The sequence below is a fragment of the Chiloscyllium plagiosum genome, unplaced genomic scaffold, assembly GCF_037043375.1.
Source record: "Chiloscyllium plagiosum isolate Xiang-an unplaced genomic scaffold, Cpla_swu_hap1 HiC_scaffold_4, whole genome shotgun sequence".
Lineage (NCBI taxonomy): Eukaryota > Metazoa > Chordata > Chondrichthyes > Orectolobiformes > Hemiscylliidae > Chiloscyllium > Chiloscyllium plagiosum.
In genome coordinates, this window is record NW_028270142.1 from 128,548,388 (window position 1) to 128,568,089 (window position 19,702).

The window sequence follows — 19,702 nt, forward strand, 5'->3', positions numbered from 1 at the left end:
TGCTATAATTTTAACCAAACTGACTGGCTACAGGAAACTTAAAAATTTCAAGTCATGCAAACTTGACTTTTGTAATCATGAAAATGGTAGCTTTAATGTGTTTTGAAGAGTTTATGGTTTCAATTAAATGAATAGTTAAGAGTAAAGTCACCAGTGGAATTGTTGACATTGCTTGTATATTTCTTCCCAGAAACCAGAATTGAGATTGGTTGTGTTTTACAATTCATACTATTGCAGAAGCAGATTCAATACCACATTTCCAGACTACTTGTTGCTGACCTCAGCTGCACTGTTAGGAGTTAAAAACAGTGGTGAACAGAGGTTCACCTCTGAAACACCTCTCTCGAACTGGATGATCGCACAGATCTGCTTTTCAAGCCACAAAAGGTCTCCTGAATACTTTTATTAACAGCAACAGCAGCTTATCTGTCTGCTCATAGAACACTAAGTAACCACAATATTGAACGAGAGGGAGAGAGTTTAGGGAGCACTGCAGAAAGCTTGGTGAAAGAAATGGGTCTTGAGAAAATGTATTTGAAAGATAACTTACAGAAGTTTGGAAAGGTTACTTCAATAGCTAGAGGCTCTTCACTAAGAATTGTTCGTATTGTTCTCTGAATGTGGGGTAATGTTGACAAAGCTGGTACTAATACCCAACTCTAGTGATCCTGAGAAGATGCTATTGGGCTTCTTCCTTGAATTGTTGCCCAGCATTCTTTAAATCTGTTAAATGTAGCTAAGTATCTTTCTCAACGGTTAAGGGTTAACCATATTCATGTGGAACTTGAGTCACATATAAGCTGAACCCAGGTGAGTACACCACATTTCCTCCTCAATGGATATTTGCCAACTAGTTTTAGTTTTTAAAATCTGACAACTTCAAGGCAATGTTGTGGAATTGGAACCAATTATGGAATGTTATTCAAGATGGAAAGGATATAAATACTGAAGCTAAACTGAGGTTGAACAGAGTACCAAAGTTGTCTTCAGTTTTAGTTGGTGGGGAAATCAGTGGTAACCGATTGCAGTTTGTGGGAGGAGCTGAAATTGATGGCTTCAGACCTTCAACCAAAAATCTCAAATGTAATGTATCAGAGCTTGGCTGCCAGTCAGTGTGGTGCCACAATTTAAGAAAGGCTGTAATGAAAAGCTAGGGAACTCTAGACCAGTGAGCCTTAGGTCAATAGTGGGCTAGTTGTTGGAGGGGATTCTGAGGGGCAGGATTTACATGCATTTGGAAAGGCAAAGACTGATTAGGGATAGTCAGAATGGCTTTGTACGTGGGAAATAGTGTCTCATAAACTTGATTGAGTTTTTTGAAGAAGTGACAAAGAAGATTGATGAAAGCAGAGCAGAAGAGGTTGTCTATATGGACTTCAGTAAGCATTCAACAAAGTTCTACGTAGAGTCATAGAGATGTACAGCATGGAAACAGACCCTTCAGTCCAACTCGTCCATGCTGACCAGATATCCCAACCCAATCTAGATTAGATTAGATTAGATTCCCTACAAAGTGGAAACAGGCCCTTCAGACCAGCAAGTCCACACCGACTCTCAGAAGAGTAGCCCACCCAGATCCATTCCCCTCCTCTATATTTACCCCAGCTAATGCACCTAACACAATGGGCAAATCACCTGACCTGCATATCTTTGGATTGTGGGAGGAAACGAGAGCATCCGGAGGAAACCACGCAGACACGTGGAGAACGTACAAACTCCACACAGACAGTCACCCAAGGCTGGAATCGAACCCGGGTCCCTGGCACTGTGAGGCAGCAGTGCTAACCACTGAGCCATCATGCCACCCAAACTTTTAGCGGAACGCTTGGTCAGTGCAGGGATTTAACCCACGACCTTGGCGATATTGGCATCACGCTCTAACCATCTGCGCTAACTGACATACCTAGTGCCACCTGCCAGCACCTGGCCCATATCCCTCCAAACCCTTGCTATTCATACCCATCCAGATGCCTTTTAAATATTGCAATTATACCAGCCTCCGCCACTTCCTCTGGCAGCTCATTCTATACACGTACCACCCTCTGAGTGAAAAGGTTGTCTATTAGGTCTCTTTTATATTTTTCCCTCTCATCCTAAACCTATGCCTTCCAGTTCTAGACTCCCCACCCTAGGGAAAATACTTTGTCTATTTATCCTATCAATGCCCCTTATGATTTTATAAGCATCTATCAGGTCACCCTTCAGCCTCCGATGCTCCAGGGAAAACAGCCCTAGCCTATTCAACCTCTCCTTATAGCACAAGTCCTCCAACCCTGGCAACATCCTTGTAAATCTTTTCTGAACCCTTTCAAGTTTCACAACATCCTTCCAATAGGAAGGACACCAGAATTGCATGCAATATTCCAACAGTGGCCTAACCAATGTCCTGTACAGCCGCAACATGACCTCCCAACTCCTGTACTCAATACTCTGACCAATAAAGGAAAGCATACCAAATGCCTTCTTCACTATCCTATCTACCTATGACTCCACTTTCAAGGAGCTATGAATCTGCACTTCAAGATCTCTTTGTTCAGCAATACTCCCAAGACCTTACCATTAAGTGTATAAGTCCTGCTAAGTTTTGCTTTCCCAAAATGCAGCACATCGCATTTATCTAAATTAAACTCCATCTGCCACTTCTCAGCCCATTGACCCATCTGTTCGTATTGTTCTCTGAATGTGGGGTAATGTTGACAAAGCTGGTACTAATACCCAACTCTAGTGATCCTGAGAAGATGCTATTGGGCTTCTTCCTTGAATTGTTGCCCAGCATTCTTTAAATCTGTTAAATGTAGCTAAGTATCTTTCTCAACGGTTAAGGGTTAACCATCTGATCAAGATCCTGTTGTAATCTGAGGTAACTTTCTTCGCTGTCCACTACACTTCCAATTTTGGTGTCATCAGCAAACATACTGACTATACCTCTTATGCTCACATCCAAATCATTTATATAAATGATGAAAAGTAGTTGACCCAGCACCAATCCTTGTGGCACTCCACTGGTCACAGGTCTCCAGTTTGAAAAACAGCCCTCCACCAGCACCCTCTGTTTTCTACCTTTGAGCCAGTTTTGTATCCAAATGGTGAGTTCTCCCTGTATTCCATGAGATCTAACCTTGCTCCCAGTCTCCCATGGGGAACCTTGTCGAATGCCTTACTGAAGTCCATATAGATCACATCTACCACTCTGCCCTCATCAATCCTCTTTGTTACTTCTTCAAATAACTCAATCAAGTTTGTGAAACATGATTTCCCGTGCATTAAGCCATGTTGACTATCCCTAATCAGTCCTTGCCTTTCCAAATATATGTACATCCTGTCCCTCAGGATTCCCTCCAATAACTTGCCCAACACCGACGTTAGGCTCACTGGTCTATAGTTCCCTGGCTTGTCCTTACCACCTTTCTTAAACTGCGGCACCACGTTAGCCAACCTCCAGTCTTCCGGCACCTCACCTGTGACTATCGGTGATACAAATATTTCAGCAAGAGGCCCAGCAATCACTTTCCTAGCTTACCACAGAGTTCTAGAGTACACCTGATCAGGTCCTGGGGAGTTATCCACTTTTATGCATTTCAAGATATCCTCCTCCTCTGTAATATGGACATTTATCAAGATGTCGCCATCTATTTCCCTACATTCTATATCTTCCATGTCCTTTTCCACAGTAAATACTGCTGCAAAATGCTCGTTTAGTATCTGACCCATCTCCTGCTCCACACAAAGGCTGCCTTGCTGATCTTTGAGGGACCCTCTTCTCTCCCTAGTTACCCTTTTGAACTTAATGCATTTGTAAAAACTCTTTGGATTCTCCTTAACTCTATTTGCCAAAGCTATCTCATGTCCCCTTTTTGCCCTCCTGATTTCTCTCTTAAGTATACTCCTACTGCCTTTATACTCTTCTAAGGATTCACCGTTCTACCCTGTCTATACCTGACATATGCTTCCTTCTTTTCCTTAACCAGCCCTCAATTTCTTTAGTCATCCTCTACCTACCAGCCTTTCCTTTCACTCTAACAGAAATATACTTTCTCTGGACTCTCGTTAACTCATTTCTGAAGGCGTCCCATTTTCCAGCTGTCCCTTGACCTGCGAAGATCTGCGCCCAATCAGCTTTTGAAAGTTCTTGCCTAATACCATCAAAATTGGCCTTTCTCCAATTTAGAACTTCAACATTTAGATCTGGTAGACTGGTGAATAAGGTTGGATCATATGGGATCCAGGAGGAGCTAGCCAATTGGATGCAAAATTGGCTTGAAAGTAGGAAACAGAGGGTGGTTGTAAAGGGTTGCTTTTCAGACTGGAGGCTTGTGACCAGCAGTGTGCCACAGGGATCAGTGCTGGGTCCAGATTACAGAAGGCATGGTTAGTAAGATTGCAAATGACACCAACATAGGTGATCTAGTGGACAGTGAAGAAGGTTACCTCAGACTACAATGGAACCTTGATCAGATGGGCTAATGGGCTAGGTGGGGCAGACAATTCAGATATCTGTTGGGTCCCTGAGGAGTGTTGCCAAACAGACCTAGGGGTGCAGGTGCATGTTCCTTGAAAGTGGAATTGCAAGATGGTGGAGAAGGTGTTTAGCATGCTTGCTTTCATTAGTCAGGACATTGAGTTGGGACACTATATTGTTGCTCTGTGGGACATTGGTGAATAGAATACTGCATACAATTCTGGTTACCCTTCTATAAGATTGATGTTAAACTTGAGAGGATGCAGAAAAGATTTACAAGGATGTTGCCACGACTGGAGGGTTTGAGTTTTAGGGATAGGCCGGGGACTTTTTCCCTGGAGCATTGGAGGCTAAAGGGTGACCTTATAGAGGTTCAAAAAAATCATGTGGAGCGTGGATAGGCAAGGTCTTTTTCTGAGGGTGGGGGAGTTCAACTGGAGGGCATAGGTTTAAGGTGAGAAGGGAAAGATTTAAAGACGACCTGATGGGTAACTTTTTCACACCAAAGGTGGTGCGTGTATGGAACGAGCTGCCAGACTAATTGGTAGAGATGGGTATAATTACAACATTTAAAAAGCACCTGGGTGGGTACATGAATAGGAAGGGTTTCGAGGAATATGGGCCAAATGCTGGCAAATGGGACTAGGTCCGATTGGAATGTCTGGTCAGTGCAGACAAGTTGGACCGAATGGTCTGTTCCCATACTGTATGAATCTATGACTCAGTTGGTCAGTCAGCCAATCCAACTGCATAAAGCAGTCGGACATGTAATGTAGAGAAAATAGTGTTATTGGCATACATGTGTAAAGTGAACTTATTCCTGTGAATCATATTCCCAAGCCCTGTTGAGTAGGAATAGAACCTAAGGACATCCTTAAGAAATTCTGAAAAGCGATAATGTGGGAAGGTAAAGGAAAGCATTTCTTGAGATATGCTGACTATATTTAGACTGGTTGGAATGGAACTATGGATAGTCAGCCCCAACAAATAGAGACATAGGAGGAAAATAGCACATTTTGTCAGTAATGCAGAGTGGACAAGAAGGAATAATGCCCTACTATCATTGTTACATCGAGCTCATAGTTTATGCTTGTAGTAAAGTCATATTGTGCTGAGAGGGATGAGAGCCAGACTGGAAAGATTTAAAGGGAGTTATGGGGAGGAGTCAGTGCAGCTGAGCAGTATTGATGCATTCAAGAGAAAGTGAGGCAGTGAATATTGAGGACAACACAATGGAGATCATTTTTGAGAAAGCACTTTTCAGGGAAACTAAATAGGTGAGGAAATTGGATATTGAGGAATTGATTGAAAAAAGGATCAAAGAGTCAATGTTGGGTCTTATAGGAGAATGGTAATAGGGGAGGAACAGCAAAGAGGTCATGATATTTCAGGACTACCTGCATCTAATATGTATAGCCATTAGTAAATCAAATATAAATGTGTTTCAGTTGAATAGGACATAATATATTGACTGAACAGACAAGGGGAAGATATTAAAAAAAATTTCTTCCACAAAAACTCAAATCTTTTCTGTAACTGCCAAACTAAAAATTACACACAGACCTTTTTGGAATTATGCCTGGAAAATATGTTGAGAAATATCTTCAAAATGATCGTCTTTCACAGCATCTGTAGATACTTATTAAAGCACTCCTTCCTTTTGTGGGATTTTCATCCTCTCATTACCTTAAACTAACTTCTCATATATAAAATTGTATTTCTTACCTGCATCACTGCTATTGCAAGTTTAGATGAAATGCCACTATAATAAACAAGTTCAAACTTGATTTTCTTACGACTGTAAATGCAATCCAGAAATGCCATATTGGCAAGGAAAGCTTGAAATATCAACGGAAGAATAATTATGCCCAACCTCTCCCTATTTGGAAATGCTACTGCTAGAAATTCAACTGTGCTGACAAGTTATTTTGGCAGAATAAGATGTTGTCTTAATCTGGAATTTATGATTATATCTGGATAGCAGTGCAATTTGGATTGGAGTCAAGTTTGTTGTTAATGTGTTAAAATAAACAGGTAAGTTTTTGCAGCAGAATTTACACTATCTACAAAAAATGTTGAAAATATCCAACAGGTGAGGCAGGATCTATGGAAAGAAAAAGAGTAATATTTTCGGTCAGTGACAAAAAAAGACTTGTACCATCAGAATTGAATATGGGTAGTGGTGTAATAGCAAGTGCAGGGTCAGTGAAAAGGTGAGAAAAAAGGAAGCGTCTATGGTGGTGTGGAAGGCTGGAGCAATTAACTGAAAGCTGTCCAGTATAGAGACAATCGAAACAGTTAAGAGCCTCATCTAACCTTCACTAGTATTTAGCCAGAGGATGGAGGAGGGATTAAGTGGCTTTGCCATGTGGGTTAGCTGCAAATGCTGGCAAACTGCAGGTGGTACACTCAGTTGTGGCACTCTTTAGCCCACAGAGTGACCCTGGCGCCAATGACTGTGTCTACACAGCAACACACTACCCACTGTTCCTGACCCCACATCACCAGGATCTGTCTGAGTTGCCCTGGTTGTGACGCACATGTCCATCACTGCTACCACTCCTTCCTCCAGATGAACTCTCAGCTCTGACTCATCGGGGTGGACAGCCATCCTTAGTAAGGAATGGCCTCTGTGTTTCCACTGATCAACTGACTGACAGAAGTTAGCAAGCACAAGCCCCTTCTTTCAGGCAGGTCTGCGAGATTCCCACCAATAAAACTATGTTATTATCACTGATTCACCTGGAAGTAATATTAAGGGTACTGACAGTGATAAGGGAGGAGACAAAAGGGCATATGTTCAAGTCCTGCTTTCATAGACAAGTAGGTGGGAAGGGGAGGCAGAGTTGGGGGTGTAAAGTAGCTTAATAGCATCTCCCCAGTAAAATATTTTCATTAAGTTTTTATAAGACAGATAGAGACAAAGGCTACAGAAATTTAACATCATTATGACTATTTTGTCTGCATTAAAACAACAGCAACCTCTTCCGCCTGATCTCCTGGACATGTGTGACAATTCACTTGAAATCCAGTGATTTGTGGCTGTACGAGTCACTCACTTATACTTTAAGCACTAAGTATCTTGTAAATGCAATTCAGAGCCATGACATCATTTCTTGGATCCCAATTAAAATTAGTTTGCAGTTGTGCCACATGTTGTCTATCCAGTGCTAGATAAAGGCACTGTCGAAGAAAATATTATAGTTTGTGGCATCTTGAAGTAGAGGAGTACTCCTATTTCTGTAAAGATAGTGAAACGCCATTTCACTTGGCAGCATCAACCTCAACATGGGATTCACTGAAAGAGGGTTAGATCAAGGTTGGCATCGCAGCTCACTAGTTAAATTCAAACGAGACCCAATTCCCACTTTAAATTGGGCAAAGATCTTTGAACGAACTTTCCACTAATGGCTCAGGTTGAGTTTCTTCCCTGATTTTTCTGCAGAGAGATCCCTGACACGGTTATGAGTTTAGGAGTGTGTCAACCAAGATATGTTGACTTAAAAAGTATGACAATCTGCAGAAAATCTCAATGGAGAGACGACTTATTCTGTTTAAAATCAATTTCAAGTACTAGTTTATGTCCCTCTTAAAACTGTATTCATGTTAGCATAGTTGGGTTAGAGAGGAAAAATAGTTGATCCAAATAAAGACATTGGTCACAAACCAAATATTTAAAGTATGTGTTTAAAGAAGAAGCAAATAATTAATACATCACAAACAAAAAATTCTCATGGGGATGAGGCTTGGGACAAATTGATTACAGACCATGTCAAAAATAAAAAAAAAAGTTTGCAAGTTTGGATTGAGAAACATCCCCATTTCTTTCACTGGTTTTAATCTTTGCTGTTCCCACATTATGAAGTGAAGAGCCATCAGCATGTCTTAAGTAAACAGGAGCAAATTGAATTTAACAAGTTATCGGTTTAATTTTAAATGGTCTTAGTATCGTGTCTGTAAGTTGTAATTGAACACTCTGTATTTCTGCAGCCAAGTACATATAAGCCTTCCTCTGACAGGAAACAGGAATTATTGCATGTTATTCCCATCCTGTGTGTGTAATTTCTGCTGCAAGGGGAAAATAGGCTTCTGTTTCGCTCCCAGACAAATATTATACTATGGAAGTTTTCAGGTCATGTGTTGGAAAATTGGTAAAGTAACCACTTTGAGTTTGAATTGTTTACACTTCTATTTTGCTGAATTGATTCCACTGCAATCTGTGCAGCAGAAAAAGAATAATGATATCTTAATGTTTTAATCTCTGCCTTTTAATTTCCTTTTCAGAAACCCGATCCAAGGTCAATGAGGAACAATGTTGATCGAGATGATGGTGGTCTCCTGGACCCAGTGAGTTTTTGCAGTACACTATTTCTGGTACAAGTAGATTTTCTTACTCTGGTCAAGAGAGCAAAAGATCTCCTTATAATTTTGATAGATGATTTCTACTGATATAATTTAAGAGCTATACTTGAGGTTGCTGTTTTGAATCAGTTTTGTGGAGAAACCCATTTCCCCCATTAAGCTGCTTCTAGCAGAGATCATACAGCATTGTGCACTAACATTTTATGCATAAATTACAAATTTGTGACTCTCTTCATCACAAATTTGCACCCATCAGGATAATTCACAAGAGAACCAATAAAGGGGGAAAAAAATAACATTTATATTTTATAAATGGTGAATGTCAATTTGTTAGCAATTGGATTCTGATTAGTAAAGGTATTGCCATGGAAATGCAGTTGTTAATGACAATTGATAATTTTTAGGCTTTACTTGAATTTGAAACTAGGCAAGTTGATTGATTGGTCAGGATTTGTCGTTTCCTCACAAATAATTCAGCAAATGGCTGTCATCCATTTTTTTTGAGTTGAAACAGGTGCAGTGCTTGTTTATGTTGTTCTTTCTGTCAACATAAAGCAGCTCCCTATGAGTTAGTATGTGGAGATTTCAGTACATCAGTGTCACACTGGGCGCCTGATGTTAATTCTGAATTGATTGTCTGTAGTTCTTCACAAACTTGCGATTATCCAGCAAATGTTGTTTAAGTGTAGAATCACATCTGATGTTGGATACTGTGTTGCGAGTTTTGCAAGCATGAGCTGGTTGGGTACTGCCGTTATCTTATTTATCGTGAACAGCTGAAAGGATAAGCTATTCAGTCCGACCTGCTAATCTTTGGGGCTACAGACTCGCGATGATACCAGCACTGAAATTTCATGTACTAGATTACTAATTTGTGTGACAAATAGAATTTTTTTTGGCTTGACAGCATTGTCTTGTTCATGGCAAACTTATATCACTACTGCACAGTCACAGTGTGAAACTGCTAGCTTCACCTGTACTTCACCTTAGTGATACTTTATCCTTCCAATTGCAACTTTCTCTGTCATCCACTACTTGTATCATCAGAGTGACAAAGGTGAAAAACAGTTGTCCACCTTCAGGATAGTATGTACTGAAAGTAAACCAGATAGAGAGGCAAAAAAGAAAATGACAAGAGTTTAGGTCCTGGGTTGCCTAGTGACCTGAAAGAATAACTTTTAATTTGTTTTTTTTCTCTAAGAGCTTCTATTAAAAACTGACATTAAAAATGTTATTCCATTAAGTAATGCATTTAATTGTCATCATGTCTCTACCAATCAAATATGTAAACTGTATTAAGGCAGTCTTTTATTTTTATACCTTCTCTTTTTTATTTAGACTGGGAATCAGCACATCTATCAGCCTGTAGGTAAACAAGGTAAGAATTGAAATACCTTAAGCTCAAAGTTATTTTTGGTCAATAAATGAGGATGAATTTTAGAATGAAACTTTAATGACCCAGTTTCAGATCTTACATTTGTGATTCTGCCAGAAAACTCATGGTGACGTCGCTATGGCATGCAGTTCAATTTCACTCTTCAGGTGCAACACCAACAGAGCAGACGTATCGATGATCTTAAATAGCAAATTTAAATGTAATTACCATATAAGCAACCTGATCTTTCATCACAAAAAGACATTCTAAATGGTATATCAGAGAGAAAGACTGAACTTGATCAAAAAAGTGTGGGGAAGCTGTCTGGTGTTGTAATTAACATAAAAAATAATAAGTGGTGAAATCATTTGTAGTGTCACAGTCAAGAGCAATAGGAAAACAATTCACTATCAACATATGGAATGAGTAACGATATCCAAAGGAAGCTTGGAAGTGTAGTAACAGAGAGGAAGACTTCAGGACGATCTAGGCTGATAGTGTGGTGAACAGATGAAATTCACTGCAGAGGAGTGTGAGATCATTCTTTCTGATAATTATAAGGAGAGACGATAAAATTTCAGTGGTATAATTTTTAAAAGGTTGCATTAAAGAGTTTGGAGGGGGTTAGACCCAACCTTCGTTAGCAAAGCAGTTAATGAAGCATCTGGAATCCTGAGTTTTGTAAATAGAATCATAGAGTAGAAGTTTTTCTTTAAATTAATTCCTGTGATGTGCATTGTTGGAAACGCCAGCATTTATTGCCCATTCCAAATTACCCTTGAGAAAGTGGTGGTGCGGTGCTTTTGAACTGTGGTCTCAATGGTGAAGGTATTACTGAACAATTAGTTGCAAGGTCTTGGACCAACTGAAATAAAGGAGAGAAAAATTGTCCCAAGTCAAGACAGGATGTAGCTTGCAGCAGAACCTGCCAACGTTGGTGTTCCCATACACTTCCTCCCTCGTCCTTCTAGGCAATAGAACCTATGGGTTTGGGAAATGAATTTGTGCAGATCATTTCGTAAATAAAGTTGCCACAATATGCTGGTGGAGGACAGTGTGAGTATTTAAGATGAGGTTGGGTCCCTATCTAGCAAGGTGTTTTGTTTGAAATGGCGTTAATGCTAATAAGACCAAATCCCTAAAATTTACCAGGTCTCCCACATGGCTATTGAGCAACCAAGCAGTGCATTCTGCAGATCAGACTCTCAAAATGCATTCTGTGAAGAAGTCTACTTCACATTCTTTAGAAGTATCTTTGATTATTGGTTATTATATATTTTGACAGATATGTATTATTTCTAAATTTCCAGCATTATAACAATCAATGAAGTAACAATTTTGTTTTTTTTTCTCTCCTCGTCCAACAGAGCATGCAGCGCCACCAAAGAAGCCTCCTCGACCTGGTGCCCCTAGCCATGGAGGAAGCATTGCCAGCCTAAACAGTCCAATTGACAATTACAATGAAGGAGTGAAGGTTAGTATTTTGATGTAAACTTGCAATACTAATCAATGAGGCATCATATTATTATATGCAGCTTTCAACTGAGACTGTAGTTTGAGTCAGAGCTGGTACTTTTATAAGATTTCAGCTGACGTCTTATAAAAACTTTGGGGATCAAAATGGATTTCTAACATGGCTGTTTGAAGTTTTTTTAATAAAAGAACATGTTCAAATGTACAGGAGGGTAATAAAAACCAGGAACAAGACAATTGATTTAGATAATTACTTCTCAATCCAACATATAATTTATTAAAAACCTGTTGTTTTAAGTCGTATGTAGGAGTCTCCAGTTTTACAAACATCTGACTTATGAATGCTCGCAATTCAGAACATGATCCCATACTGGGCTACAATTTTAAAGATCCAGCATATGAACATTTCCTGTACTTATGAATGGCTATTTTGTGTCCGATCTGTGTCCAAGTCAACTCGCAAAGAGACTCCAGAATGGAACTGGTTTGTAACGAGGGAACTGCCTCTACATATATAGTTTCTGAGTCCTTATGTCTCACTTGGTTTCTACAGAAATCACCAGAATAGAATCATCTAAAGACTAGATTGATCTAGAACCTTTTCTAACCACCAGGGCTTTCAAAGTGCTATATTGCCAATTAAAGATTAATTAATATATTTGTTATTGTAAATGAAATGCAGAGCAAATTTTCTTACAACAAGCTCCCACAAACTGCAATATAATCAGCAAACCAGTTTCTCGTGATGTTGATTTTTGAGGTTAGTATTGGCAAGGACACCTGGGTAATCTCCCAGCTTGGTTTCAAAATTTTGCCATGGTATCTTCTACATTCACCTGAGAGGGCAGGAAGGTCTTTGGTTTAGCCTCTCATTCTAAACTTCATCACCTCCAACTGTACTGCACTCCCTCAGTACTACATGAGAATGTCAACCTGGATTTCAATGCCCAGGTCCCAGTGTGGTCTTAGCCTGCAGAAATCTAGTAAGCAAAGTGTAGATTGATTTCAATGCTTAATTCAACAGAATGCTTACTGTGAGAAGTTGCAAAATAAAGTGGTGCTTTTAGTTTTTGTAAGCAACCCTCAGTAATGTGAAAATAAAGAGGTATTGTATCCATATGAAATCTGAACAGATCTTTACCAATACCTAATGGCGAAAAAGCTTGAGCTTTTTTCTTCTCCAGTATTATCTGACTAAATATAGTGGCATAAACTGTGAACACATCATCTTCTCTTCTGAAGATGCTGATTGCTTGCTGGTATGTCGTTCATGGGTACTAATTGACCTCTGATATTTTACCATTATTCATTTGTGAGCCTTGACATTTGTTAAGCTATTTTTACATCAGGGTACTTCAAGGCTGAGCCTCCTTTGAGATGAACTATTCACTGAATCATCAGGGAGATTTTTATTCTATTTTTAAATCATGTGGTTGATTTTATAGGATCTTAATTCTTTGGTGTTGCACCTTCAGGGTTGTGTTGTCTTGGTTTTCTGCATGTTTTGCAATTTTAATTTATTTAAATAAGGTTTTATGGAACTGCATCGTTCTCCTTCATAATGTTGAGATTTAAGGAGGTTTTTACTAGTGTCTTTTAATTCTTTCAGATATTGTACTGCTGACTAAAGGCAGTCAGGGAGTAAACTCAATAAGCTTGATTGATTGCTTTCCTGCCTGTCACCTACCTTCCACTCACCTCTGCTCTGAATGTATTCTAGTCGTAGTTGGTCATTGTATGGCTTACCTTCTTTTGCACTAGTTAAAGCCCCTTAAATGGGTAGTTCAAGCCTACTTAAAATCCTCATCCCACTAATTAAATAGTGTCAGGCGATACCTGCACCAAGCAGCCAGCCCTAAATGGAAGAGGGACGAGTACATGTTTAACAGCACCCTGGGGCCAATTTGAGGCACAAGCCACAATATATCCAACTTCCTAACCTGGTCACTGACTCCACTCTGCCTTGTCTATGCAGACCTACCCTGATTGAGACCCTTAGTTGAGTCAAACCTTTTCATAGTCCTTGCTGTACTGATAGTATTCTCTGCTCCCACTGCTGTGAGCCTCTGACTTCCTGTTGTTAAGGTGTTGAAGTTTCTTGAGAGCTGTTGAGACTACAGTCTAGATCTTCTCTCCCTCCACTCCCATCTTCCAGATCTTTATGATGAACTAATTAATAATGTAGAAATGGCAGATGAACAAATCTCATATCGAAGAGATTGTTGTGGAAGCAATATTGACTGCAACAATTGCTACAATATACCTGGCATCCACTGGCTATGTAAAGGGCAACTGGTTAATCTTCTGGTTAAAGTCTCCCCTCAACTCAGTTTAATCTGTGTGAGGTAGTGATGGGAATCATTGGCAGGTTGAGGAATAAAGTAACCCCATTAAATCCAGCTCAGTGTAACAGTCCTCCTTGTTTGAAACCATGAAGCTGTGCCCAGCAATCTAGAACAAAGAAAATTTACAGCCCAGGAACAGGCCCTTCGGCCCTCCAAGCCTGAGCCGATCCAAATGTACTGTCTAAACCTGCCAGTCAATTCCTAAGCATTTGTATCCCTCTGCTCCCCACCTACTCATGCATCTGTCCAGACGCATCTTAAATGATTCTACCGTGCCTGCCTGTACCACCTCTGCTGGCAACACGTTCCAAACGCCCACCACCCTCTGTGTGAAGTACTTGCCGCGTGTATCCCCCTTAAACTTTCCATCTCTCATCTTGGAAGCATGACCTCTCATTATTGATTCCTTCACCCTGGGAAAAAGCTTGTCTCTATCCACCCTGTCTATACCCTTCATGATTTTGTAAACCTCAATCAGGTCCCCCCTCAATCTCCTTTTTTCTAGTGAAAATAAACCTAACCTACTGAACCTCTCTTCATAGCTAGCATCTTCCATACCAGGTAACATTCTCGTAAACTTTCTCTGCACCCTCTCCAAAGCGTCCACATCCTTTTGGTAATGTGGCTCCTAGAACTACACAATATTCTAAATGTGGCCGAACCAATGTCGCGTACAATTTTAACATGACTTGCCAGCTCTTATTCTCAATACCCCGTCCAATGAAGGCAAGCATACCGTATGTCTCCTTGACCACTCTATCCACCTGTGCAGCAACCTTCAGGGTACAATGAACCTGTACTCCCAGATCTCTCTGCCCATCAGCTTTTCCCAAGCCTCTTCCATTCATTGTATAATTCGCTCAAGAATTAGACTTGCCTAAATGCATCTAAATTGCTTTAAAAATCTCAAGTTCTAGAAGAAAACAACAAATGTCATTGAAATGTTGAAAGACAAGGGATTTACATCCTTGAAGATTAACCATTTGCCGTTTACACATGACAGTGGATGCCAGGTATATTGTAGCACTTGTTGCTTTTCTAAAAGGCTACAATCTAGATTGACTTCTGGTGTAATGCAGAGTGTTAAATTGTTCAAGGTTCTGTCGTTTGGATAGATGTTATCCGATGGTCCTTATCTGGTAAGATAAAGATGCATGATATGTGAAGACGAGGCAGAACATCTCCCTGAATCCAAGTCAATATTACTTCCACAACAATCTCTTCGATATGTGATTTGTTCATCTGCCATTTCTGCATTATTAATTAATTCATCATAAAGATCTGGATGATGGAAGTGGAGGGAGAGAAGATCTAGACTGTAGTCTCAAGAGAAATCATTAGATCTTGCAATTTGATATCAGAATAAAGTGATGATTTTGATTTTTGAAAAGAGCAATAATAGATTCCCAATGGAAGTAGGCTGATTTTTTTCAAGAACAAAAAGATTTAAGATGACTTGTCACCTCAGGATATTACAGAATGCACCTTGAGTTGATAACACCTTTCAGAAAATAGAATTTTGTAAGTTGCAACTTGAGATAAGGAAGTTAATAGCGAGAGGTAATGATGAACCTGTCTGTTAAAAATAATAAAGTTTCAGTTATGGTGCTCAGCATGATGTCAGGCACCACAGTATGGAAAGAAATTAAACCTTTTGAGGAGACAAAGCAGTTAGACTAGGATGCTGGCCGGTAAAATGAAATACAGAATGAAGAAAGTCTTAAAAATATGGGGCTTTTGTTTTAATTAAAACGACATATGTTATAGGGCAGTATTGTAGATTTAAATAAAATTATGAAAGGATGAGATAAAATGGATAAAAACAGTTTGTTTTCAGTTTTTGAGGGATTTTCACTGAAGGACAGTAAAAATGATTTTAACTGATTAAACAGAGAGCAGGGTATAGAAGGTCAAGAGGCTGTGAGTTCACTTCCAGGATTTGTCATTGAGACAGAAACAAAATCAAAATTCACAGCTAGATTGGAAAGGTAGATCAAGGAAAAAGGGTCAAGATGATGTTAGAATGCAGGGTAAATATAATTAAGACTTTTTGCTTGAAGCCAACACAGACTGATTGATTGAACCAATGCACCAAGTTCGCTGTTGCAATTTTGAAAAAATTAGTGTACTTTGACATGGCAAGCTATGAAAATTGAAATTTTGCTTTCTGACCATTTCAAAACCAAAGTTACATGCTAAATCACAACCCCTTTTCACAAAATCCAAACAATAGAAACCTAAATCATTATGGTCAAATGTTCATTACACAGCTGTGCTGATCATTAAGAGCGATGACCAGGCATTTAGGTTCATGAAAAGTAGAATTAAAAGTATTCGTTTTTAAATCGTGTTCCTTTCTTCCACAAACTCCAAGAAACTGAATCACTGTTTAAAAGCCATCAGTGGTGCCTGAACCAAAGCTTTGGATGCTGACGTTTGTGTGCTAAATTTTGTGCAGCTGGATGGGAAACAAACTGCGATTTTCCTAACCAAATAAATAAAATTGCCTGGTTTCCATGAGGTATATACTGAGTGGAATGCACTTAAAGGCACCATAAGGGAGAAAACGGTAAATGTTTCTTGTTTTGAAAGTGTTGTCTGAAAGAGGCACTTGATTTAAATAACAAGTAACATTTTTTTAATTACAGGCTCTTGTTCCCTACAGAATGTCCCTTTCACCACATTAACTCTTCTGTTTATCCATATTTGCTCCTCAAATATTCCTCGTGAACAAAAGCAATTCCCAGTCCAGTATGAAGTCTTAAAGATCTTATGCTGTCAGACTTTCTTGCAGGTCACTGCTAAGTAAACTTATCCCAGCTGGGCTGGTAGTTGGGACTCATAATTGGCCTCTATCCCATTTGGCTTCAGTGGGTAAAGAAGCAAAGAAATTCAGCAGTGTTCAGATTCTTGGTGAGCAGTTTTCAGCTGAATCCTGGAATACGCTCAACAATGATGCCCTCCAAGATGAGTAGCCTGCCAATACTCACTGATCACTATTTTTGTCTGCCTACTGCCACATTCATGCTCAAACTGAGGACCAAGAATTATCACTCTTGATTTCAGCATCAGTGTACCTGCCCAAAACACCAGCAGCAGTCTTACTTCAATGTTTAAAGTTAAAAATCACAAAACACCAGATTATAGTCCAACAAGTTTAATTGGAAGCTCCAATTAAACCTGTTGGACTATAACCTGGTGTTGTGTGATTTTTAACTTTGTAGGCCCCAGTCCAACACTGACATCTCCAAATCAATGTTTAAGTGGTAGTAACTGGACAAGTTAGTGTATAAGTGATTAGACCATGCGCTATACTTGTTTTTTTGCTATGGCATTGGCTAACAAAAGCTGGGAATGGGCACAGTTGATTTGCCCACTTCTTTTTTATTGGAAGTTATGGAATTGCAGATCATGTTTCCATTGTAACATGCATGAAATTGGAAATAAGATCACTGACTCAAACCGTCCTCTATTCAACTCTTGTCTCCATGTATTAGTTCATTTTAATGTTTTCTGTTTTAAGTTTCAACATTGCTTTACCATTCATTATTATTTTATAAATGCTTGCCAATATGGGACTCCTTTCCAACATCAACACGAAGTTGAAGTGGGTAGTAAGCCACTTGGTTGCATCAATCATTTCAAATGACCCAAATTTTGTGGTCACCACTCATCTTGATAAAAGTAATTCACAGAGATCTAGTGATCGTTTTCTAACATTAGTTTGAATCTGCTACCAAATAAAGAGGATCTCTGATCATCCAGAAACAGTGATGTAATCAGTCAATTATATGAAGGAATTTCCACAGATAGCATGCTAGGAAGTAAAACTTATTTTCATTAATTTTTACAGGGGTGTGATAGAGTTGGACAAGCACATGAGCTGTTGAATTGTGATAATTATTTTAAAAGAAATTTTATTAAAATTGATGAGAATTACAAAAATTATAAAGTTAATTTGCATGGACCAAGAAGTTGTTCAGCAGTGTTTATGACTTAGTAGACTATTACAAACCCAGTTATACCTCATTAACAAAGGGTAATTATTTGTGATTTTACAGCATAAAAGAGGAACTTGTCGTCAGTAAAGTAATTTCTAAAAATTTGTGAGGACTTCAGTGCCACACACACTACAAGATCAGGAGATCACAGCCAGCAACCTTTGGATTCATTTTTAACTACATAATGTGGATGCCAGGTGTTACTGTCAGATTCGTGAGGTGATGATGGTGAAGGTGAAGAATTTCACTATCATCACAACAGTTAACTCTATTCATAGAATGCAGATCACAGCACTTGAAGATAAAAGGCTGACCCTGACATACAGGCAACTAGAATGTAATACATTCTGGCCTTTTCAAGACACCTAAGAATAAATTACAAAGAAAGTCATTCTGAAAATCCCTCGTGTTACCTTGCCCAAATTTTGAAATTCAGTCCAGAGAATTAGTAACTGGCATTACACAGATTTGTTTCCCTTTTGCTTCTATCTATTCCACACTAAACCCAGATTAATGTTTTTCAAAATCAGTGACAGGTTCATGAGCTGGTGCCAGGCAATTTGTTTTTTTGTTTATTCTAATTTGCATCCAATATGCTTGAGTCCAATGATAATGCAAAAATATTCAATGATGTATTTTCTATTTGATCCTTACAGTTGCCAAACAGGGTTTTGTTTAAACAAAAAAAAACTGCAGATGCTGGAAATCTAGAACAAAAACATAAATTGCTGGAAGAATTTGGCAGGAGAAATAGCCCAGTTCTGAGGAAGCCTCACTGGACCTGAAATGTTAACTCTGCTTTCTCTCCACAGACGCTGCAGAATTTCCTTATTTATTTTAGATTTTCATTCTTTGTTTGTAACTTCCAATAAAACCCTTTCCTTTATTGGTCAGTGCATTGAGTATAGGAGTTGGGATGTCATGTTACGACATTGGTGAGGCCCCTTTTTACAATACTATGTTCAATTCTTGTCTGCCTGCTATAGGAAGGATGTTGTTAAACTTGAAAGGGTTCAGAAAAGATTTACAAGAATGTTGCTGGGATTGGAGGGTTTGAGCTATTGGAGAGGCTGAATAAGCTGGGGCTTTTTCCCTGGAGTGTCAAACGCTGAGGAGTGACCTTGTAGAGGGTTTATAAAATCATGAGAGGCATGGTAGGATAAATAGCTGAAAATGTGTTGCTGGAAAAGCGCAGCAGGTCAGGCAGCGTCCAAGGAACAGGAGAATCGACATTTCGGGCATAAGCCCTTCCCGTCGATTCTCCTGTTCCTTGGATGCTGCCTGACCTGCTGCGCTTTTCCAGCAACACATTTTCAGCTCTGATCTCCAGCATCTGCAGTCCTCACTTTCTCCATGGTAGGATAAATAACCAAGGTCTTTTCCCCAGAGTGGGAGAGTCCAAAACTAGAGGGCATAGGTTTGAGGTGAGAGGGGAAAGATTTAAAAAGGATCTGAGGGGCATCTTCTTCATACAGAGGGTGGTATGTGTATGGAACAAGATGCCAGAGGAAGTGGTGGAGTTGGGTATATGAATAGGAAGAGTTTAGATGCATATAGGTCAAATGCTGACAAATTGGACTAGATCAGTTTAGGATATCTGGTTGTCGCAGATGAATTGGACTGAAAGGCTGTATGACTCTGTGGCTCAATCCCATTAACTTTATTATACTAATAATCCTTATGTAGC

The 19,702-nt window shown here is 39.4% G+C and overlaps 1 protein-coding gene across 15 annotated transcripts in view; it reads left to right on the forward strand.

Annotated features, from left to right (window-relative positions):
- The window catches only part of LOC122548888 (focal adhesion kinase 1), a 511,554-nt gene that overhangs the window by 466,525 nt on the left and 25,327 nt on the right, over window positions 1–19,702 (forward strand). For all 15 annotated transcript variants that reach the window (XM_087986664.1, XM_087986658.1, XM_043687803.2 and 12 more), the window contains 3 exons: window positions 8,744–8,806; window positions 10,160–10,199; window positions 11,564–11,670. In XM_087986664.1, the coding sequence (XP_087842790.1) occupies window positions 8,744–8,806; window positions 10,160–10,199; window positions 11,564–11,670 (210 nt within the window). The remainder of the gene's footprint in view (window positions 1–8,743; window positions 8,807–10,159; window positions 10,200–11,563; window positions 11,671–19,702) is intronic.